Consider the following 24,153-nt stretch of genomic DNA (forward strand, 5'->3'; position numbering starts at 1 on the left):
AGGCTGGCGCAGGGGCGGGGATTTCTGGCACTTTCTGGGCTCCGCGAACGCTCTGCTCCTGGGTTCGCCGGCCGGAAACGTCGGCGACGGAGCCGCACCGCCGCCGCGGCCGTTCCTTGTTCTCCGCCGAGGCCGCGCCGCCACGCTGACATGGCCAAGTGGGGACAGGGGGACCCGCGCTGGATCGTGGAGGAGCGGGAGGACGGGACCAACGTGAACAACTGGCACTGGTGCGGTCGGGCGGGGGCCGGGGCCGCGGCTTCCGGGCGGGCCTCCTCGCTCGCAAGCCGCCGGGAGGGACGGGAGGGACCCTCAGCGAGCGCCCGGTTCCCGGGTGGAGGGCGGCCGCGGGTCTCGGGGCGCTCCCCTGGCCGCGGCGAGCCCCGGGCGGGAGGAGCGGGGAGGGTTGTGAGGCTGCACAGGTGCAGATGCTTGTCTTTAGCGTCAGGGCTTGGAGAGCCCTTGGAGCCTGGAGACCTGGGGTCTTACCCTCACTGGCTCTGGGACTTGACTTTGCTGTTTGAAAGTTGGGTTGGGCCCCAGGAGTAGCAGTCATTCCTGACTTATCTCTTCAGCTTTGGCAGTCTGTGTGACCTCAGGAGCTACCCTCCCGTGGCCCTCCGCCCCAGCCCCTTGAAGTCTTGGGGGGAATTAAAATGAAGCTGGAAAGTGTGTGTGTGTGTGTGTGTGTGTGTGTGTTTTACGTCTATAGTGGAAAGAACAGGAAAACAGAAATTTGGATCGGAACTTCACATCTAACTTGATGGGTCTCTAGTGAGCCTGCTTTCTAGAAGTTGGAACTAGTTACTCATCCTTTTTCAATCTTATCTAGAGTATGGGCCAATTTCTGCCTCCCTCCTCCTTCCGCCTGAGCTTTCAGGAAGTGATGTTCTACGCTCCTTTCCTCTGAAGGCTAGGGCTATGCTACCTCGGGTCCATGAAGGTGATGCTGAGGCAGGTCCAGGGCAGAGCAAGGCTTTGGCCTGTGAGGGCAGCCTTTCCTGGGGATGTGGGGGGGGTGTAGGGGGGAGGGGACGTCCTGGCCTGGGGGTGGGACGGGCTGACCTCTTCTTTCCCAGCCTTGCCACCATGAACACTTAATAGACTTCTCTCAGCTTATTTTCACTCCCCTAAATTGGAAACATTATTTGGGAAGATTGTGTGAGATAATATACTTGTGAAAACACTTAATAATTTGTCTTATTACGATAAAAATTATCTCAGCTATAACTACTTTTTCATGTGGCCCAGGCTTTGCCCCTCCATTTCCAACAGGTGAAATTTCTAGACCTCCTTTCTCCCAAATAAGCCATGCCTCCCAGCATATCTTAAATCACTGATGAGAATTAGAAGATGTTTGGTAGAAAACTGGTCTGAGAAGTGTGCTTGTAAGTTTGTGGGTGGCAGGTCTTTCACATGGTTGAGAGGAATTGGGCCAGGGATGGGCGTGTGGATATCAGCAAGAGGGTCCATTCATGGCTCTGCTCTTCTTCTGGTCCTGGCAGGACAGAGCGGGATGCCACCAGCTGGTCCAAGGGGAGGCTTCGGGAACTCCTGGTGGGTATCACCGTGGAGAATGAGGCTGGCCGCTGCGAGATCAGTGAGCTGAAGCAGGTGGAAGGCGAGGCTTCCTGCAGCAGCCGCAAAGGAAAGCTGATTTTCTTCTATGAGTGGAACATCAAGCTGGGCTGGAAAGGTAACAGGGGCTCCAGGTACTGGCAGGGTAGAGTGCAGTGTTGGTGGAGCAGAGTTGGTTGACTCATTAGTCATTCATTCAGCAGATACAGTTGATTCATTAGTCATTCATTCAACAGATATTTTTATTTTTGGTTGCACTGAGTCTTTGTTCCTGTGCGTGGGCTTTTTCTAGTTGCTGCGAGCCAGGGCTACTCTTCGTTGTGTTGCACGGGCTTCTCATTACGATGGCTTCTCTTTTTGCCTAGCACAGGCCTTAGGCACATGGGCTTAGTAGTCGTGGTTCACAGGCTTAGTGGTTCAGCTGGCATGTGGATTCTTACTGTACCAGGGGTTGAACCTGTGTCCCCTTCATTGGCAGGAGGATTCTTATCCTCTGGACCATCAGAGAAGTCCAACAGATAGTTTTAGAACTCCTGCTTGGGCCCCTAAATTGGTGTTTGTGGTTGCAGACACCCTTACTACATGTGGAGTTCTTGCCCCGCGTGCCATGGGCTTCCCTCTCTCCCAGCATTCGGAGCTGCTTTTTGTTCAGTCACTCAGTCATGTCCAACTCTTTGCGACCCCATGAACTGCAGCAAGCCAGGCTTCCCTGTCCTTCACCATCTCATTTGCTCAAACTCATGTCCATTGAATTGGTTGGTTGTTCTCAGCAGGACTCAGTCGGCCAGGCACTTGTGAGCATTATTATTTCCTGGGGCTGCTGCCTGGACCACTCTTCCCCTGGATTGTTGCATGCTGGCTTCTTTGGCTCCTTCAGGTTTGCATCCTGAGTACATTCTATAAAAATGTCACCTGTCTCCATTCTATAAAAAAATACCAGATCTTTTCTTGTACTGTTTCCCTTCTCTGCTTAGTTTCTCCTGAAAGCACTTATACTTGGCACACTACATGCAGTTATATTATTATTGTTCTGGATCCCCCTTTTCTCCCCATTCATTGGGGCAGAGATTTTTAAAAATACCATCTTTATTGAGATATAATCACATACCACACAATTCACCTGTTTATTGTGTACGATTCCCTGGTTTTCAGTATATTCACAGAATATGCAGCCATTACTACAGTCAGTTATAGACATTTTCATCTCTCCCACAAAAATATTTACCTGTCACTCGCCCAGTCCTTGGCAACCACTGATCTATGTTCTGTCTCCACAGATTTGCCTATTCTGGACGTTTCTTATGAATGTTACCACAGTTTTTGGTCTTTTGTGACTTGTTTCTTTTATTTGGCATAATCTTTTCAAGGTTCATCTGTCTTATAGCACATTTCATTCTTTTTCATGGTTGATTGATGTTCTGTTGTATAGATGTAGCACATTTTGGTTATATATTCATCAGTTGATAGACATTTTGGTTGTTTTCGCTCTTTGGGTCTTTAGGTCAGGGATTGATTAGTTTTGTTTACAGATTACTGCCTGAAAGATTGTGTATTTGTTGAATGAATGCATTTCTCCCATGGTGCCCAGCTCCTTGCTGGGTAGACAGCCTATATTCAGTAAATCCTTGTTGAAAAAACGAGGAGCAAGGGTAAGATTTGGTTCTGGAGGATTGTGCTGTGTTAAAGTTTGGGCCTCAGCTCGAGTCATCTCCATTCTTGAGAGCTGCCCAGTTAGTGGCCTTGGGCCTCTGACCTAGTGACTGTCTTGCTGACTTAAGCCATGCCAGAGCCCAGGGAGGTGTTGAGTGAGCATCAAAAACAGCCCCACTCCTGCCTTGGAATATTCTGGCTGGAGGTTGCCTATCAGTTGCTCCCTCAGTGGCTCCTGCTGGCTGGATCATAGCAGGGTCTGGTTCCTTATACATTCCAGCTCCCCAAGACAGGGCTCTGAGAGCCCCAAGGAAGCTTTTGATCTTGTATCTCTTCCATCTCCCTTAGCTCAAAGCAGCAACCAGCTCCTTTGCAGGGTAAGTCCCTGGCAGGAGCCAGAGGGCAGGCACACCAGTGCTTCCCTGACGCCATGTGCTTTCTTTTCTAGTAGTGACTCCTAGAGGTGGCTAGTGGGACCTGCTGGGGAGGAGGCAGTACTCTGGTCTTGCTTTTTTTTTTTTTTAATTAAATTTTAGTTATATTAAATTTAGCTTTTTTCAGCTTTATTGAGATATAGTTGATTTATAACATTGTATGAGTCAAAAGTGTACAGTGTGATGATTTACTATATGCATATATTACAAAAGTCACTTCAGTCGTGTCCAACTCTGTGCAACCCCATAGACGGCAGCCCACCAGGCTCCCCCGTCCCTGGGATTCTCCAGGCAAGAACACTGGAGTGGGTGGCCATTGCCTTCTCCAGATTCTACAGTAAGATTAGTTAAAACATCCATCACCTCATAGAGCTGTAGTTTTCTTTGTTTGTTGAGAACCTTTAAGATCTGCTCTCTTAGCAGTTTTCAACTGCACTGCTCACCATGCTGTACATTAGGGTCCTCAGAACTTGCTCATCAAATGAGCTGAAGTTTGTACACTTTGTACCTTTCGACCACCTTCACCGCCCTTCCCTCCCCCACCTTGCAAACACCAGTCTACTCTGTTTCTGTGAGTTTGGTTTGTCTGGATTACACATATAAATGAGATCATACAGTATTTGGTTTTCTCTGACTTATTTCACTTAGCATAATGCCCTCAGGGTCCATCCATGTTGTCACAAATGGCAAGATTTCCCTTCATCTTTGTGGCTGAATAATATTCCATTATGTAAATATGTCATGTTCTCTTTATTCATTCATCCATGGATGGACACTTAGGTTTCCACGTTTTGACTACCATAAATAATGCCGTTTTGTACATTGGGGTGAAGATACCTCTTTGAGATAGTGATTCCATTTTCTTTGGCTATATATCCAGAAGTGGAATTGCTACATCATATGGTAATTCTATTTTTAATCTTTTGAGGACCCTCTACTGTTTCCCATAGTTGGCTGCACCAGTTGACTTTCCCACCAGTAGTGCATGAGGGGTCTCTCTCCTCCACATTCTCATCAGCACTTGTCGCTTTTTGATAGTAGCCATTCTAACAGGGGTGCAGCGGTATCTCTTTGTGATTTGGATTTAAATTTCCCTGTTGATTAGCAATATTGAACATCTTTTCATATACCGATTGGGCATTGGAATATTTTATTTGTATAGATATTCAGGTCTTTTGCCCATCTTAATGTTTTTTGTTTTTGTTTTTTTTTTTTACTATTGAGTTGTATGAGTTCCTTAGATATTAACTTCTTATCAGATAGAGTTTACAAGTATTTTCTCCCATTCTGTTGGCTGTCTTTTCATTTTGTTGTTTGTTTGGCCATGCAGAAGCTTTTTAGCCTGACTGGTCCCACTTGTTTGTTTTTGCTCTTGTTATTTGTGCTTTTGGTATCATATCCAAAAATCATTGCAAGACTGACATCAAGGAGCTTTTTCCCTGTTTTTCCCTAGGAGTTTTATGGATTCGGGTCTTTCATTTAAGTTTTTAATCCATTTCAAGTTAATTTTTATGTATGGTGTAAGATAGGGATCCATTTTCATCCTTTTCATCCTTTTCATGTGAATATTCAGTTTTCCCAGCACCATTTACTGACGATAGTAGCTTATAGCCATGGAGTAGTTTTGTGGCCCATGTCATGTACTAGTTGACCATGTATGCAAGGGTTTATTTCTGGCCACTTGATTCTTTTCCACTGATATGTGTCTTTTTTTATGCCAGTACCGTAATTTACCACTATTGCTTTGTAGTAAACTTTGAAATCAGGAATTGTGATGTCTCCAGCTTTGTTCTTTCTCAGGATTGCTTTGACTATCAGGAGTATTTTGTGATTCTGTGTGAATTTTAGGATTTTTTTTTCTAATTCTGTAAATGCCACTGGAATCTTGATAGAAGTTGCATTGAATGTACAGATGCCTTTGTGTAGTAGGAACATTTTAATAGTATTCTTTCAAGACACGAACGTGGGTTATCTTTTTTTTTAAGAGTTTTAAAATTCTTTACTAGTAAACACAAGAAACTTTTAAAATTACTAAACTGTTTGATAAAAATCCAGGTCCTCACCACCTGCCCAATGCATTAATCAATGCACAGAATATTATCTAAATGTTTGTTTAGCTTAAAGACTAAACATATATATAAGCATACACTTCAGCCCAACAGGAAAATTATCCATTCATATGTATATAGTTCCAGCTAGATGGTACCTTTGTGCAACAAAACTGCATTCCTGAGGAGCCACTTGGGGTTTCTTTTTAAGGTGTGGGACTAAAAGAAACAAATACAATTCTGTTAGGAAACTGAAGTTGTCATTTTAATTCTGCTCAACTCAGACAAGACCCAAGTCTTTATAATGAGTCTGAAAACCTAATTAAACATCCACTCCTAGGTAAATTTTGTCTCCAGACTGTAATTACTGATTATACACTTACTTTAACTTGTAAATAGATGTTTCATCAAGCAGGGAAGGAAGAGGTGTATATTACTGAGGGAGAATAGCAAGTAAAAATATTTAAGACCTATAAGAGTTCTAAACTGTTTCCTTATACAAGTGAATTAAAATTCAACACCATAAATCTTACCCTTTTGTAAAAACCAACACGCAATTTTTACCAAATATAACCACGTACAATAAGCAGTTTGAGTTGAATCTATCAAAAGGGAAGTTTCTTCAGTTCATTCCAACAAGTATCTTCTGGCTGAACTCAAGTTGGAGGAAGGAATATAAACAAAGCTTTACATGCTAATCACCAGTGGCAGGTACCTGTATTTAAAATCGACAATTCTGGTTTTCTTACACACATCCCCACCCTCCCCAGCCCAACAACCCCAGGTGCTGCAGTTCCATGGCTTGCCAGTTAGGAGTAGTGTCTGTGTTGTCAAGCTCTCTTTGTTCCAGTAGCTCTGCTTGTATTGCACTTTTCTGACATGCATTCCAGGGATTAATCCCATTTGATCATAATATATGATCCTTTTAGTGTGCTGTTGAATTCAATTTGCCAGTATTTTGTTGAGAATTTTTGCATCTCTACTTATGAGGGATATTTGTCTGTAATTTTTTCCTGTAGCATCCTTAACTGGCTTTGTTATCCTGATAATACCAGCCTCTTAAAATGAGTCTGAGAATGTTTCCACTCTTCAGTTTTTGGGAAGAGTTTGAAAAGGATTGATGTTAGCTGTTTAAGAATTCTCCATTGAAATTATCTGGTTCTGGACTTTTCTTCATTGAAAGTTTTTTTTGATTACTGATTTAGTTTTCTTAATTGTAATTGGTCTGTTCAGACTTTCTAGTCCTGAATGGTTCAGGCTTGGTAGGAAATATATTTCTAGGAATTTATCCATTTCTTTTAGATTGTCCAGTTTTACAGCATTTAATTGTTAACAATGGTCTCTTATTATCCTTTGTATTTGTGTGGTATTAGTTGTAATGTCTCATCTTTCATTTTTAATTTTATTTGAGTCCTCTTTTTCTCCCCTTGGTTAGTGTAGCTAAAGTTTTGTCAATATTTTTGTCTTTTCAAAGAACCAGCTCTTTATTAATCTCTTCCATTGTTTTCTTATTCTGTTTCATTTATTTTTGTTCTAATCTTTATTCCCTTTTTTATTGAGATATAATTGATAAGTAATATTATATTCACTTGGGGTTATAATGAATATATATGTGTGTGTTTATATTTGTACACATCAAGAAATGGTGACCACAAGAAGTCTAGTTAATATTTATCACCATACAGTTCCAAGTTTCTCTTTTTCCTTATGAGAATTTTTAGGATTTGCCTTTCAAATATGTAAAGTGGTCTTCTTATAGCTCCCATACTGTGTACTCCATCTCTGTGACTTACTTTCTGTAACTGGGAATTTGTACTTTTGACTACGTTCACCCATTTTACCCATTCCACCACTCCCTGTTTCTTGCAATCACTGATCTGTTCTCGGTATCTACGACTTTTTTGTTTTCTTTTAATTCCACATATAAGTGAGATCAAATGGTATTTATTTTTCTTTCGCTTATTTACTTAATGCCTTCAAGTTCCATCCAGATTGCTGCAAATAGCAACATTTTTTTCTTTTTTATAGCTAAATAATACTCCGTTGTGTGTATATACTACAGTTTCTTTATCCATGCATCTGTTGGGGGACAGCTTGCTTCCATGTCTTTGCTGTTGTAAATAATACTACAGTGAACACTGGGATGCAGGAATCTTTTTGGATTAGTGTTTTTGTTTCCTTTGGGTATATACCAGGAAGTCAAATTGCTAGATCATATGGAAGTTCTATTTTTAATTTTTGGAGGAACCTTCATTCTGTTTTCCATAGCAGTTGCACCAGTTTACATTTCTACCAACAGTGCACAAGCCTTCCTTTTTCTCCACATCCTTGCCAACACTTTTTATTTCTCCCCTTTTTAATAACAGACAATATAACGGGTTTGAAGTCATAATTCCCTGATGATCATTGTTGAGCACAATTTCATATACCTGTTGGCCATTTGTACCTCCTTTTTTTCTTAATATGTGTATTTTGTTGATGTATAGTTGACTTACAGTGTTTCAGATGCATAGCAAGGTGATTCACTTATACATAAATACACATACATTATTTTTGAAATTATTTTCCATTATAGGTTATTGTATGTTACTGACTATAGTTCCATGTGCTATACAGTAAACCTTCATTGCTTGTTGCATAGCTATTATTAATTAGAAATCTAGCATTCTATTCCTACTAAGTCAAACAAGTGGAATCAAAGTGTCATAAATTTTTTAGTTAGGCAAAAATTCTTAAAAGTTTTCTACAATATATACATATTGTGATCCCGTGGACTGTAGCCTACCAGGCTTCTCTGTTCATGGGATTTTCCAGGTAAGAGTACTGGAGTGGATTGCCATTTCCTCCTCCAGGGGATCTTCCTGACCCAGGGATCGAACCCAGGTCCTCCCACATTGTAAGCAGACGCTTTACCCTCTGAGCCACCAGGGAAGCCCCATATATAGGTATACAAAAGTTTTTTTACTGTGCTTGATAAAGGCTTGATCAAGATAGAAAAAGAGATGGAGAAATTGGAAAACAAACTGAATGGAATGGGAACACTGAATATGAAATAGAAAAACTGAAAATAAATAAATCACAGTAGTAAAAGTGTTTATCAGTTTTCACAATCAATGGCCAAAATCAGACAAAATATAAAAGATTGTTATAATTGCAAGCCATAATGGGAACATGATTAACCTAACAGTATAAAATAATTACATAGTCAAGCAGGATGATGTGTCAAAGCAAGCGAGATGCATGCACATGTTTTCATCCACCCAGACAGTCTGCGTCTTTAGGTTGGTGCATTTAATTTATTTATATTTAAGGTAATTATAGATATGTATGATCCTGTTACCATTTTCTTAATTGTTTTGGGTTGGGGCTTGCTTGGTGACTCAGATGGTAAAGTGTCTGCGTGCAGTTCGAGAGACCCGGTTTTGATCCCTGGGTCGGAAAGCTCCCCTGGAGAAGGCAATGGCAACCCACTCTAGTACTCTTGCCTGGAAAATTCCATGGATGGAGGAGCCTGGTAGGCTATACTCCATGGGGTTGCAAAGAGTCGTACACGACTGAGAGACTTCACTTTCTTTCTTTCACTTTCTCTTTTCTGTAGGTCTTTTCCTTTCTTGGGTTTCCTGCATAGAGAAGTTCCTTTAACATTTGTTGTAAAACTGGTTTGGTAATGCAGAATTCTCTCAACTTTTACTTGTCTATAAAGCTTTTGATTTCTCCATCAAAGTGGAATGAGAGTCTTGCTGGGTAGAGTATTTTTGGTTGTAAGTTCTTCCCTTTTATCAATTTAAATATGCTGTTCCCTTCTGGCTTGCAGAGTTTCTGTTGAGAAATCAGGAGTTCCCTTGTATATTATTTGTCATTTTTCCCTTGTTGCTTTTAATATTTTATCTTTGTCTTTAATTTTTGTCAGTTTGATTATTATGTGTCTCAGTGTCTTCCTCAGGTTCTTTCCTGCCTGGGACTCTCTGTGCTTCCTGGACTTGGCTGACTGTTTCCTTTCCCATGTTTGGGAAGTTTTCAGCTATTACCTCTTCAAATATTTTCTCAGGTCCTTTCTCTCTCTCTTCTCCTTCTGGGACCCCAGCATAATGTGATTTTTGGTGCATTTAATGTTGTCCCAGAGGAATTTGTGTGTATGTCTTCTTCTTTGGAAAAACATCTCTTCAGATTTTCTAACGAGATTGTTTCTTGTTATTGAGTCTTACAAGTTCTTTGGATATTAATCCCTTATCAGTTACACCATTTGCAAATATTTTCTCCCATTCAGTCAGATTCAGATTCAGATCAGTCGCTCAGTCGTGTCCGACTCTTTGCGACCCCATGAATCACAACACCCCAGGCCTCCCTGTCCATCACCAACTCCCGGAGTTCACCCAGACTCACGTCCATCGAGTCAGTGATGCCATCCAGCCATCTCATCCTCTGTCGTCCCCTTCTCCTCTTGCCCCCAATCCTTCCCAGCATCAGAGTCTTTTCCAATCAGTCAATTCTTCGCATGAGGTGGCCAAAGTACTGGAGTTTCAGCTTCAGCATCATTCCTTCCAAAGAAATCCCAGGGCTGATCTCCTTCAGAATGGACTGGTTGGATCTCCTTGCAGTCCAAGGGACTCTCAAGAGTCTTCTCCAACACCACAGTTCAAAAGCATCAGTTCTTCAGTGCTTAGCCTTCTTCACAGTCCAACTCTCACATCCATACATGGCCACTGGAAAAACCATAGCCTTGACTAGACGAACCTTTGTTGGCAAAGTAATGTCTCTGCTTTTGAATATGCTGTCTAGGTTGGTCATAACTTTCCTTCCAAGGAGTAAGTGTCTTTTAATTTCATGGTTGCAGTCACCATCTATAGTGATTTTGGAGCCCAGAAAAATAAAGTCTGACACTGTTTCCACTGTTTCCCCATCTATTTCCCATGAAGTGGTGGGACCGGATGCCATGATCTTTGTTTTCTGAATGTTGAGCTTTAAGCCAACTTTTTCACTCTCCACTTTCACTTTCATCAAGAGGCTTTTTAGTTCCTCTTCACTTTCTGCCATAAGGGTGGTGTCATCTGCATATCTGAGGTTATTGGTATTTCTCCCGGCAATCTTGATTCCAGCTTGTGTTTCTTCCAGTCCAGCATTTCTCATGATGTACTCTGCATAGAAGTTAAATAAACAGGGTGACAATATACAGCCTTGACGAATTCCTTTTCCTATTTGGAACCAGTCTGTTGTTCCATGTCCAGTTCTAACTGTTGCTTCCTGAACTGCATACAAAGTTCTCAAGAGGCAGATCAGGTGGTCTGGTATTCCCATCTCTTTCGGAACTTTCCACAGTTTATTGTGATCCACACAGTCAAAGGCTTTGGCATAGTCAATAAAGCAGAAATAGATGCTTTTCTGGAACTCTCTTGCTTTTTCGATGATCCAGCGGATGTTGGCAATTTGATCTCTGGTTCCTCTGCCTTTTCTAAAACCAGCTTGAACATCAGGAAGTTCATGGTTCACGTATTGCTGAAGCCTGGCTTGGAGAATTTTGAGCATTACTTACTAGCTTGTGAGATGAGTGCAGTTGTGTGGTAGTTTGAGCATTCTTTGGCATTGCCTTTCTTTGGGATTGGAATGCAAACTGACCTTTTCCAGTCCTGTGGCCACTGCTGAGTTTTCCAAATTTGCTGGCATATTGAGTGCAGCACTTTCACAGCATCATCTTTCAGGATTTGGAATAGTTCAACTGGAATTCCATCACCTCCACTAGCTTTGTTCATAGTGATGCTTTCTAAGGCCCACTTGGCTTCACATTGCAGGATGTCTGGCCCTAGGTCAGTGATCACACCATCGTGATTATCTGGGTCATGAGATCTTTTTTGTACAGTTCTTCTGTGTATTCTTGCCACCTCTTCTTAATGTCTTCTGCTTCTGTTAGGTCCATACCACTTCTGTCCTTTATCGAGCCCATCTTTGCATGAAATATGCCTTTGGTATCTCTGATTCCCATTCAGTAGGTTTATTTTATTTACTTTGCTGTGCAGAAGCTTTTTAGTTTGACTCATCCTCCTTGTTTATTTTTGCTTTTGGTATTAAGTCTAAAAATCATCACCAAGACCAGTGTCCAGGAGCTTATCATCTGTGTTTCTTCTAGGACTTGTTTTTGGTTTCAGGTCTTCGGTTCAAGTCTAGTTCACTTTGATTAATGTGTGTGTGGTGTAAGATAGTGGTCCAGTATCATTGTTTTGCTTATGGATGCCGCTTTTCTCAACATTTGTTGAGCAGACAGTCCTTTCCTTACTGTATTTTCTTGATTCCTTTGTCTTAGCTTAATTGACCACATAAGCATGGACTTATTTGGGGCTCTTTTTTCTGTCTATTCTCTGTTATAGTTCTGCTGATCTGTGTGCCTGTTTTTATGATAGTACTAAACTGTTTTGATTACTATATCTTTATAATACAGTTTGAAATCAAGAAGTGTGATGCCATTAGCTTTGTTGTTTCTCAAGATTGCTTAGGCTATTTGGGCTCTTTGTAGTTCCATACAAATTTTAGGATTTTTTGTTCTATTTCTGTGAAAAATGTAGTTGGAATTTTACCAGGCATTGCATTGAATCTGTAGATGGCTTGTTACTTATTTTCTTCTGCTGACTTTGAGCTTACTTTTTTCTTTTTCTAGTTCCTTGATGTGTAAAGTTAGGCTCTTTATATGAGATTATTTCTTGTATGAGTTTACAGTACCAGCTTCCCTCTTAGGACTGCTTTTGCTGCATCTCATAAGTGTTTGTGTTGCCATTTTTATTTGCACCAAGATATATTAAAATTTTGCCTTTGATTTCTTTAAGCCATTAGTTGTTCAGGAGTATTTTAATTTGCATGTACTTGTGAATTTTCTAGTTTCATACCATTTTGATTGGCAATGATATTTGTTATAATTTATGTTTAAAAAAATTGTTCAGACTGGTTTTGAGGCCTAACCTATGATTTATTGTAGAAAATGTTCTGTGAGTGCTTGAGAAAAATGCATATCCTATTGCTGTTCGATGGACTGTTCAGTATACGTTTGTTAGGTGTATTTGGTCTGTGGTGTTCAGATCGGGTATTTCCTTACTGGTTTTCTGCTTGGATGATATATATCCGTTGTTGAGAGTAGGGTATTAATGTCCCCAACTATTATTGTATTGCTGTTTATTTCTCCTTATAAGTTGTTAGTAATTGCTTTATTTAGGTACTATTAGATGCTTAAATGGAGAAGGTGATGGCACCCCACTCCAGTACTCTTGCCTGGAAAATCCCATGGATGGAGGAGCCTGGTAGGCTGCAGTCCATGGGGTCGCTAGGAGTCAGACATGACTGAGCGACTTCACTTTCCCTTTTCACTTTCATGCATTGGAGAAGGAAATGGCAACCCACTCCAGTGTTCTTGCCTGGAGAATCCCAGGGGCAGGGGAGCCTGGTGGGCTGCCGTCTATGGGGTTGCATAGAGTCGGACACGACTGAAGCAACTTAGCAGTAGCAGCAGCAGCAAATGCTTAAATATAATTGTTATATTGTTGATAAATTGACACCTTTAGCTTTATATGATGACCTTCTTTCTTTTGATCATTTTAGCTGAAAGTCTATTTGTCTAATGTAAGTAGAGCTATTCCTACTTTCTTTGGTTAACATTTGCTTGACATTTCTTTTTCCATCCCTCTGCTCCTGGTTTTCGTGTATCCTTAAAGGTAAAGCGAGTCTTGTAGAGACTGTCTGTTGTGGAGACACTGTCATGTTGTTGGACCTTGGTTTTTTAATCCATTCAGGCATTCTGTGCCTTTTGATTGAGGAATTTAATCTGTTTATGTTTAAAGTAACTATTGATAGGCAAGGACTTACACCTCTCTTGTCAGCTCCATAGTCCTTTGATACTTTTTTGAGGTGATATGCTTTGAGTCTTACTGTAATCTTTTGTGGTTTTTCCTTTGCGGTTAACCTGAGGTGTATATATTTAAACTGATAACAACTTAATTTTGATAGCATACAGAAATTTATACTTCACCTCTCACATTTTAGGTTGTTGATGTTACAGTTGACATATTTTTACATTGTAGAAATTTTCATAGATATAGTTACTTTAAATTGTCATAGTTATGGTTATTTAAGTACATTTGTTTTTTAACTTTTAATGCAGACTTGTTACCATTGCAATTTTAGATAATCTGATTTTGACTGTATATTTACCATTACCAGTGAGCTTTACACATTCATATGTTTTTATCATGCTAACTAACATCCTTTTATTTCAGCCTGATGAATGTTCTTTAGCATCTCTTGTAAGGCAGGTTTAATGACATTGAATCCCATCAGCTTGTATTTGTTTGGGGATGTCTTTGTCTCTCTTTTACTTCTGAAAGGCAGCTTTTCTGGGTGTAGTATTCTTGGTTGACATACTGTTTCTTTCAGTATTTTGAGTACATCATCCCACTGCTGGCCTGTCAAGTTCCTGCTGTGAAATCTACCTGTAGCCTTATGGAAGCTCCCTTGTTTGTGAAGAGTCACTTTTCTCCTGCTTTCACAATTTTTTGTTTTTGACTTCTGACAGTTCAGCTCTTGTGTGTCTTGATGTAGCCTTTTTCTTTTTTTAAGTTCAGCCTACTTGGGGGACCGTTGGGCATTGTGCATTGTGCATTTCTCTTCCCAGGTTTGGGAAGTTTTCAACCATTATTATTTTAAATAGATTTTCTGGCCCTTTCTTTCTCTCCTCCTTCTGGAACTTCCATAATGAACATATTGTTTCATTTGATGGTATCACATGAGTCTCCTGTTCTTTCTTCACTCTTTTTCTTTCTTTTTGTTTTGTTTCCTTGACTGGACAGTTTTGAATAACCTATCTTCTAGTGTACACATTGTTTTCTTCTACTAGGTCAAGTTAGCTGTGGAAGCTCTCTGTTGAATTCTTCAGTAAAGTCATTGTATTCTTTTGCTCCAACAGTTTGTGGGCTTTGTTTAACACTTTGTTTCTTTTTGGAACTTGTTTTGTTCATGCACTGTTTTCCTAATTTCCTTTAGTTGTCTGTGTGTTCTTATAGTTGGCTGAATAAGAGATTTATTCTGAATTCCAGATTATATAGTTCATGCATCTCCATTTATTTAGGGTCAGCTATGGAGCGTTATTAGGTTCTTTTGGTCTCATGTTTGCCTGATTTTTTTCTTGAACCTTGTTTCCTTGCATTAGTAGCTGCATGTGTAAGTAATTGGTCTCTTCCATGTTTTACAGGTTTGCTTTGGCAGGGAAAATCCATCACCTTTGAGCTTGGGTTATGGGATGTGTCAGCTCATGATGTCCGTGGGTGGGCAAGACTTGCTGCCAGGGTCTCCAGCTGAGTGTGCTCTGAGGTCGGGATGGGGGGTTACCAATGGCTGGCCTTTATGGTTGGGTGAGTCAACTGACTCCATCTTCAGGCAGGGCTGCTCAGTGGGCTCCTTGACCAGGCAGGGTTGCTAGCTGTGCTCCATGGTTACATGGGGCATTAGCTGTGCTCTGCAGTTACCTGTGGTCAGGCAGAGTCACTGGCTGTGTTCCTTGGCAGGGTGGTGCCCTGGTTGGATTCCATGATTGGGCAGGGTTCTGAGCTGGGCTCTGCCATCACTCCTAGTTGAGTGGGGGGTCTCAGGCTCTGCTCTCCGACAGGTATTGCTCCTGGTTGGACTCTGTTCAGACAGAACTGCAGGCAGAGTTCTTGGGTAGGACCTTAACCTCCATTGTGTTCTGTGATCAGATGGAGACACAGATTGTGCCTTGAAGTTGGGCAGGGCTGCAGGGTTGGCTTCACCATCCATAGGCTGCTGGGTATGCTCCGCTGTCGAACAAAGTTGCTGGCTGGGCTCTCTGGTCAAGAGAGGCTTCCACCTGTTTCCTGCAGTTGAGGGGCTGTTCTCTGTGGGGTAGGGTCGCTGCTGAGCTTCTTGTCTGAACAAGGCCCCAAGCTATGTTAAGCAATTTGGCAGGGCTGTAGGCTCCACTCCGAGGCCACATGGGGTCACTGTTCAGGATCCCTGGCTACGCAGGGCTGGAGGCTATTCTCTGTAGCCAGACAAGACTGCTGGTGTGGCTCCCTGCCCAAGGGAGCTGTGTGGATGGGCTCCAGGGCTGCCCAGGTTCTCTGGTCCAGCTTCCTGGATGATCAGGCTGGGAAGCCACACTCAGCAGTTGAGTGGAGCTGTGAATTTGCTTCGCCTGTTGCTTGGGGACCCACATCAAGCAGAATTGCCAGCTGAGCTCTGCTCGTGTACTGCCTCAAGCAGGAACACGGTCCATCCAGGTTTGAGCATTGGTGGCTGAAAGCCCGAGTCCCCGTGGCTTCCACATGTTGAGACCCTGTTGGCCTCCGAGGAAGCATCCACCAGTGCCAGGGAGTCTGCCCTCTGCTGCGGGAAAACTGCAGTGGGGCCCCCGCCGTGGGGCTCTGTGCTGGCCTCGGGGTTTGGTCAGAGTGTCACCACTCCTCATACCCTCTACTGCAGTCCTCTTCTGTCTCTGGTCCAGAAGCGTGCATCAGCCTCACCTCTGGGTTTGGGATTTTCAGTGGTGTCCTGTCTCTGCGTAGTTGCTAGTTGCTCTTCTTGTGAGGGGTGCTGAAGTTGGGAATGACCTGTGTCACCATCTTGATGTCACTGAAGTCCACACCCGGTGTTGAAAGACATTAGCTGCGTGGGGGGATCCACACAGACGTCCCCACCTCCCTGCCTTTCCCTCTGTGATCAGAACTCAGTGTCCCTTTTTGCCTTCCTGTGCCTTTTCTTCAGGATAGTCCTTTATCACGCTTTGACTTGTTAAATATTGGGGGATGAAAAAAGAAACCCTGGTTAACAGACCTGCTTACTTCACTCTCATGCTTCATGTGGACCCTGATTTCATGTGCAGTTAAAAAAAAAAGTCTAATAATAGCACTGTTCTTTATTTTCTGGCCCTGCCATGCAGCCCATGGGATCTTAGTTCCCTGACCAGGGATCAAACCCTTGCCCCTGCAGTGGAAGCACCAGGAAACTCCCTTGTCTGCACTTTAATTGCCCCCCACCCCACCCCCTGCCTGAACCTCTGACGTGGGCCAGGAGAGCAGAGTTGGTTTGGACATGCATGTGATGGGCGTTTGTGGGGGAAGGTTGCGCCCTGTGAGGAGGGTGGGCTGTTCAGTGAGGCAGGGCAGTTTTACATAAACTAGTTGTTACTTTGTAATTGAAGAAGACATTTTGCTCATTTCAGGTATCATTAGAGAATCTGGTGCGAAGCACAAGGGGTTGATTGAAATACCCAGCCTGTCTGAAGAGAATGAAGTAGATGACACTGAGGTGAGGTATCTGATGGAATTTCTTTCTTTTCTTTGTTTTTAAATCAAGTTTCTGCTATACATATTGGGCAGTTGAAAACCTGTGCCCGTGCGGTAGTTTTGGTGAGTGGTGAAGGGCTCGTTTGCTGAGAAAGAAGCTGCGCTATGGGGAGGTAGGGTGGGGTGTGGGCAGAGTGATGTGGGAAGGGCATGCCTGGGAAGCCGCGGACTGCACCCTCCACGGCCTCATCACCTTTCAAAGGTGTCATCAGATGTGTGCAACTGTATGTATACTGGGAAGTGCTCAGGTATTGTGCACAGCTTGGTGAATGGGATTTTGTATCTCCTCTGCATCTTTACTCTTTCCCTTTAATAGTGAAAAATCTTGGCTTTTCGCCATGATCTCCCTTGGTTTTATCACATTTGTTTGGACATAAGTTAGTATGTGTGTTGGTTTTGACTGGCTCTTCTCATCGTTGGGGGAGAGCAAGCCTGTGTAACTCCCATGCTTGGTTTGCAGTCAGTGTCCACTTGTAAGCTAAAAGCTTGGTTGTGGGGCGAAACCTTTTGTATGATAGCTATATTTCCAGATGAGTCTGACAGGGTCTTTTTTGATTTGTGAACACATTTAGTGTGAAGGCCTTCAGGAGAGCAGGTTACACCAAACTACCAGGAGTTGCCTTTCTTAAAGGCTATGAACTACCCTAACTAAAAGTGGTAGCTTCAAATGTGGTCAGTGCACTCAGGGCCTGTGACTTCACTTTGCTCTGTCCACATCCACCATCTCAGAAGTATTTTAGCAGGATATTAAATTGGTCTTTTTGATTCAGTCCTTGGTAGTACTGCAGAACAAACTCTCTAATGTAGAACTGGGCCCTGGGAGCAGGCCCACCTCAACTGAATCACAGGGACATGAAGGGAGTTTCAAACCAATACCTCTTCTTTCTGAGAATACCAGAGGCACCCCCAGAGCAGCATTTTGACATTTCCCTCTCCATTTCCTCCTCTATCCTCCTGTCCTGGCCTTCCTTCCTTCCTTTCCTCCCCCTCTTCCTCTCTTTCCCAACTCTCCTCCTTGCCCAAAAAAGAAAAAAGAAAAAAAAGGTGTAGCCCAAGACCAGGTTATGTGGGAACCTGATTTTCCTAATTAACTGAATTTGGGACTCTAGACAAGCACTGTTCAACAGGTACATAATGCAGGCCACATAAATAACTTAACATTTTCTAGCAGCAGTTTTAGAAATATTTAAAAGAAACAAAATTAAGTTTTAATACTTTTTATTTTACCCAAAATATAAAAATACCATTTTAACATGTAATTAGTATCAGGGTTATTCATGAGATTATTTTGTATTCCTTTGGTGCTAAGTCGTTAAAGTCTGGTGTTATGTGTGTGATTTTGCACTTTGAACCCATCTCAGTGGGTGCTCAGTAGCCACATGTGACCAAGCAGCTGCCGTATTGAACAGCACGTTTCTAGACTCTTAACACCATGGACTACATTATCAGTATGATACATATACACATAAAATATATGCAGATTAGGGGTTCACATTCTAAGAAGTCCCTTCAAGTTTTGGCCACCAGTTTCAGTAGACACTTGATTAAAAAACTCTTACATCTTCTCAAACTATATGAAAAAGCCTGTCACGTCTCTCTCTCTTACATCACTTCTTTCCCTTCCCTTGCCATCACAGTTCCCTCATCCATTTGTCCCAGTATTGTAAGAATACGTCAAACCAGATTTTTCTTCGGTTTGTATTTTTCTGATTTGTAGGTGAACGTGAGTAAAAAGAAAGGAGATGGGGATATTCTGAAGGATCTTATGAAAACTGCAGGCACCGCCAAGGTCAGGGAAGCCCTTGGAGATTACCTGAAGGCACTTAAGACGGGTAAAGAAGGCATCCTTGTGAACTAGAGGGTCCCTTTCCCATTTACCCAAATAATGCTCTGCACTGTAGTCTGGATTCCCCGGTCAGGCCAACGTCCCAGGTTCCAGAGATGAGCTCTTTATGCTGCACGATAAATTGTAGTCTGGAGGTTGAGATCTAGTCATGAATTAGACCATTAGTGCTTATCAGTATTTTATACAGCATGAACCATTTTGCCTACAGAATTGTTGTTAGTTTCTGGAATGATAATTATTTAATCAGTTTTTATAATTATCTGTCTAATGTCTGTCTTCCTTGCTAGACTGTAAGCTTCATGAGGGCATGGAAGGACTCTGTCCTGTTTACTACTGCTGTATCTCAGTGTAGCACAGTGCCTGATGTATACAGTAGATGCTTAATCAATCTTTGTTGAGTGAATGAAAGTGACTATAGATATTACAGGTGTAGTTGGAAACTTACTCAGATAATCCCTGCACTGAGTGGAACTGAGGTTATTGTCTTCTTTGCTAAATTAGAGAAGCTCCCTGCCAGGTAAAACAGCCAGCAGGGCTCGTACGTCCACACCTCATCCTTGGACTCTGCCGAGTATCTCAGTGTTGGCATAGATGGGTTTGGGGTTTACTTTTCTCACGAGATCACACATGCTACTGCCACAGGCTTGAATGGAGACCAGGCTTTGTGAGGTGGTGGTGATGAAGCTGTGAGCCAAGTGTCTGGTTTTGACAGTAAGTGACAGTCATAAAGCTATTAGTTAAGTGTATAAAATGGAGCTTTTTGGAAAACAGCATTTGAAAATGCTATTTTTTGTCAAGAACTAGATAAAAGTGAGGCATTCAGTAAAAAGAAAAGGATCAAAGGCATTTGTTGCTGTGGAACTCATGTTAATGATTAGCTTTATATGTAAAGATACAGAATGGTCTTGAAATTCTCAAAATGCTATAGGAATTCTTTCTATAAATGTGTTTCTCTATATTCTTATATATTTTCAGTTTTCTGCCTATTTGTGCTGGAAGGGGAAAGGTGCTTTATTAAAGTCATTTCTCTTATGTTTCCTTTGTAGAATTTACAATGGGAATGATTTTACCAACCAAAGCTATGGCAGCCCAGGAATTGACGGTTGAAAGGAAACTGAGTGAGAATGCCTTGCAGGTGTGGCCTCTGGCGGACGATATGCAGGGAGGGGGAGAACGAAGTGCCTAGTGTGTGCATGCTGTGCGTGCGTGCAAGCTCAGTCACGACCTGCTCTGTGCAACCCCATGGGCTGTAGCCCACCAGGCTCGAAGGCTTCAAAGCTTCAAGAGCCTGTGATGATGGAGGACTATACAAAATACGGAGGACCAGTTAATCCACCCTGGCATCTTCTGCCATTTTGGGGAGAAATGATGAGACTTTCATCCTTGATGGAAGGGATTGTATAACTAGCCTTTTTGTTAAATATTGAATTTAGTTCAGGACAGTGCTGTTTTGTAGTCATTACACTAGAGAGTCACAAAAGGTGACTTTGAAGTTCACATACACAATGGAAGGAGCATCTCTCCACTTTCGGAGGATTGGGAGGTTTTAGATCTTGTTCTTGGACTGTAGTGATGGGGAGTTTGACACCTTTTGGCCTTAAGTGCTGTGTCCTTCACCTGCTTATCTTTATGCCCCCTGGGCCATAGTTACATATCTAAGTAGGATTTGGGCTGTGAAGTCCTAGTCTGGGCTCTGTTTCCAAAATAAAGACTAGAGTGGAAGGATATTGTTTGGGACATTGTGATATTTTACTGAGACTGTAAAACTGAATTTCTAAAATCTCTTGTCATGCTAATTATGCTTTGGAACCTTTTCTTTTGAGATTCAGGCCTCCTCTCGGGTGGCACTGGGTGTGAGGATTCCCACTGTGGCTCTGCACATGACAGAACTCTTTGACACAGCTATTGAGCAGCTGTACAGAATCTTCACTGTGAAAGATGTAAGTAACATCTCAGTATCTGGAATCAGAAATGCTGACACTGGGAGAGAATATGCCACTAAGAACTGAAGCTGGTTTTTGGTTTCCTACATGCCTTATGTTTTTCTGATTGAAGGGATCTAGTAACCTTTAGGATAGCTCAAGGAGGGGTAAGCTATCCTAAGGATTTGAGGGCAGAAAAGATGGGTGTTTGGGAGCTGGGGTGGGGGAGTTTATCAGCATTGAGATTTGGAACAATCTATTGAGGCTGTATAATTAAAAGCTATGTATTCACAATTAAAAACAACCACAGGAACTGTTATGTTATACATTTAGGTTGAAAACATGATAAGCACATGCCAGAATAACATGTCTCTTGTATGTTTCGCTTTGTTAGTTGGTGCAAAAATTTTCTAAATCTCCTGCTGTATTAGAAGCTGAAAAGGGAGGGAAATTCCAAATGTTTGATGGAAACATCACCGGTGAATATACAGAACTGGTAGGTAACCTAACGTTAAAGGAAAGTAAGCTAGACCCTTCAGTTAAAATGTTTTATTCATGCTGTTTTTAAAAGTGCTTCGGTTTTTATCTGAGCTCACAGAAACTTGAGTGCTTTATAAAGTTATATGGCAAATAAAAAATTGATATTTACTAAGTAGTAATAAAGATGAAGCCTTAGTTTCACAGCAGTTGTGCCACTGTTGATGACTTTTAGAAGACGCAAGTACAGTTCCTCCCAACTCTTGGGTCTAGAGTTTCTGGCCTCTGCCACTAGTGTGTGTGCTGCCGCACGTCAGCCGCCTTCCTGCTCACCGCAGCTCTGCGCCGGCTACCGCACTTCCGTCTGGTGTTCCTGCTGTTACATTCTGGCACGAGGGACAGTCAGTCAGTCCTCAGTGGTGCTGGCATACAAACCAAGTATGAGTGTGTGTTCATTGACTAGTTCTCGTATTTCTCCCATAGGGGCTCATGAAAGGATTTGGTGTTTTTCTTTATTGTAGTGTTGTACAAAGTTTTAAAAGATGTTTTCAGTGGAATTTCCCCTTTGTTTTCAGTTAACAAACAAAAAGATCGTCATGAAATGGAGATGTAGGAACTGGCCAGAAGGTATGTTATTAGCACCTTTTAAGTCAAAAAACACTTCAAGTATTCTACCCCCAATATGAAAAGCAAATAGTGATACTGTATGGATAAATTCTTTTCATAATACAGTAATAAACTTTCCTTCTTTTCTTCCAGAACACTATGCAATAGTTGCACTGAATTTTGTGCCTACGCTACAGCAAACGGAATTACAATTGGACTGTAAAGGAGTTCCTGTCTGTGAAGAAGAGAACATGAAATTTTGTTGGCAGAAGCAGCATTTTGAAGAAATAAAAGGTTTACTGCAGCTGACCACCCTAAATGGTTGAGTTAGTTTGAAGATTTTATAAGGGCATTACTTTTTGTAAGCAGAAAGTATCATGTTTACCTCCTCTTCTAGTGTTCCTTTAAAAAAAATAATTTATACTAGATGAAATCCACAAACTAATACAGAATTGAAAGCACTGTTGAACCTTTATTTACTATGACTAGACTCTGCACTGAGCTAAAAGCAAGCAATGTGAAATCAGACTGTTAACGTTACCGTCCATAGATGCTCCTCCGGGAACAGATTGCGTCTCCGAGTATGGATAGTTGAAGTGTCCCAAGCTAAAGCTTGTCTTAGCGAGCCTACTTTTAGCTGTAAATTTTTAATTCAGGAAGAGACAAATGGCATGTTGGTACTTCCTTTATTTTACTTCAGGGTTTTTAAGGTGTGTAGCTCTAGGTCGTGAAACAGTGGCATGTTGCATTCAGAAGCATGTTGATGTGAGGGCGAGCGGGCTGCATTGTTACGCTTCTCCCTGCAGCAGTTATGCACTCTGGAGTGGCGAGGACTGAAAAGTCTATGGAAAAAGGTACTTTTTGGCCTGCCACTGTACTTCTCATGAAGTAGCAACAGTGGACAAGGACATCTCCCGGTTCACAGTTTTCTCATTACTTTCATCTGAGAAGACTGAAGCAAGGTATGTAAACAATTAAAAAGTCATCACAATCAGTTTAATTAAGTGCATAGAATAGCAATCAGTCATGTCAATAAAAATAAAACAATTATTTTTACATCAAGTGTGCTTTATTTCCTCCACAGGTATTCTGTTAAATAAAGCACCATTTATATACTGCCAGGCCACAGCTAAAGAGGATTCTTTACAGAATCAAATTTCTTGTGGTTGTTCCGTATACAAGTAAACTTAATTTTGATAATAAGAACCACAGCGATCGGAGGCAATCTGCCTCTATTATAAGGTACAAAACTGGCACAGAGGACACCATATTATACACAGTAAAAATGCTGTAAGTTTAAATTACATTGTACAGGGCCAGAGAACCCTGTGCCTCCCAGACAGCCATATTAAATGAAAGCCACTACAGTGAACTCTTAATTACGTAAAACATATTCATTATCTGATTGCCCTTTAGAAAGTATACTGAAGATGCAAATTTTTTCATCTGAAGTTTCTGCCTGGCCAAGAATTAAGCCTATAAATCTATCTTGCCATTCAAGCAGAGAGCACTGGACGAACTGAAGCACGAAAACAGAAATAGGCGAAACTTATACAAACAGCATCGGGTGGGGGCAGGGGTGACCTTAAAAGTAGACATGCTACATCTAATGTCAAGAAGCAGCTTGGTTTCCTTTGCCAGATATCCTCGTGACCACATGGATTGTAGATTCAATGGTCCTACACAGGGTATCTAGAATGTCGTGCTGCTGCATGTGACTAAATAGTCCTCTGGAATGGCCACAGCTGAGTGATAAAGCCACCTCAGGGTCCTGGGAGGACAAAGCTTGACCGTCACAGCTTCTCAAGTCAGCTAAGTCAGACAGAACTGCAGAGAGAGAAGTAGAAGGGAACTCGGATTCCTCCTCAGCAAGGTTAGAATCCTTGGAACAGTGGAGGTCTTTCAATTCCTTACAGTCTTCAAACCTACCATTGTCGGACTGTTCTTCTGCATGCTGTGACCTGATATTTGATGTGTCTTCTGAAAACGAAGATGGAACTTCCATTCGGTATTCTTTAACAGAACTATTTTCAGGGGAAGGAAGATCTTGCTCGGTGCCTGGGTCGATAATTGAGGAGTCTCTCGTCTCATTGTCTGAAGTGCTAGTTGGGGTCAGGACCTCCCTGGTTTCTGTCTTCATGTCACTGATGCAGCTGTCGACGGTGTGCTCCTCATCGCTGCTAACGCGCCGCCTTTTAACAGGAGTTGCCCCTTCATCATCTGTGAAAACGAACATGAAAATTTCTCTGAAGAGTCATT

At 42.0% G+C, this 24,153-nt stretch overlaps 2 protein-coding genes across 5 annotated transcripts in view; one reads left to right on the forward strand and one right to left on the reverse strand.

The window, feature by feature from the left end:
- LOC133257185 (activator of 90 kDa heat shock protein ATPase homolog 2) lies at positions 1 to 22,950 on the forward strand. The gene is made up of 9 exons (XM_061432741.1): positions 1 to 230; positions 1,506 to 1,696; positions 16,920 to 17,005; positions 18,761 to 18,875; positions 19,936 to 20,024; positions 20,719 to 20,829; positions 21,206 to 21,307; positions 21,864 to 21,915; positions 22,048 to 22,950. Exons 1-9 carry the CDS (start codon positions 151 to 153, stop codon positions 22,218 to 22,220), a joined length of 999 nt encoding a protein of 332 aa, XP_061288725.1. The 5' UTR covers positions 1 to 150; the 3' UTR covers positions 22,221 to 22,950.
- USP34 (ubiquitin specific peptidase 34) overlaps positions 22,347 to 24,153 on the reverse strand; it is a 240,901-nt gene continuing 239,094 nt past the window's right edge. For all 4 annotated transcript variants that reach the window (XM_061432737.1, XM_061432739.1, XM_061432740.1 and 1 more), the window contains one exon: positions 22,347 to 24,114. In XM_061432737.1, the coding sequence (XP_061288721.1) occupies positions 23,507 to 24,114 (608 nt within the window). In that variant the 3' untranslated portion in view covers positions 22,347 to 23,506. The remainder of the gene's footprint in view (positions 24,115 to 24,153) is intronic.

This window comes from Bos javanicus, chromosome 11, assembly GCF_032452875.1.
Source record: "Bos javanicus breed banteng chromosome 11, ARS-OSU_banteng_1.0, whole genome shotgun sequence".
Taxonomy (NCBI): domain Eukaryota; kingdom Metazoa; phylum Chordata; class Mammalia; order Artiodactyla; family Bovidae; genus Bos; species Bos javanicus.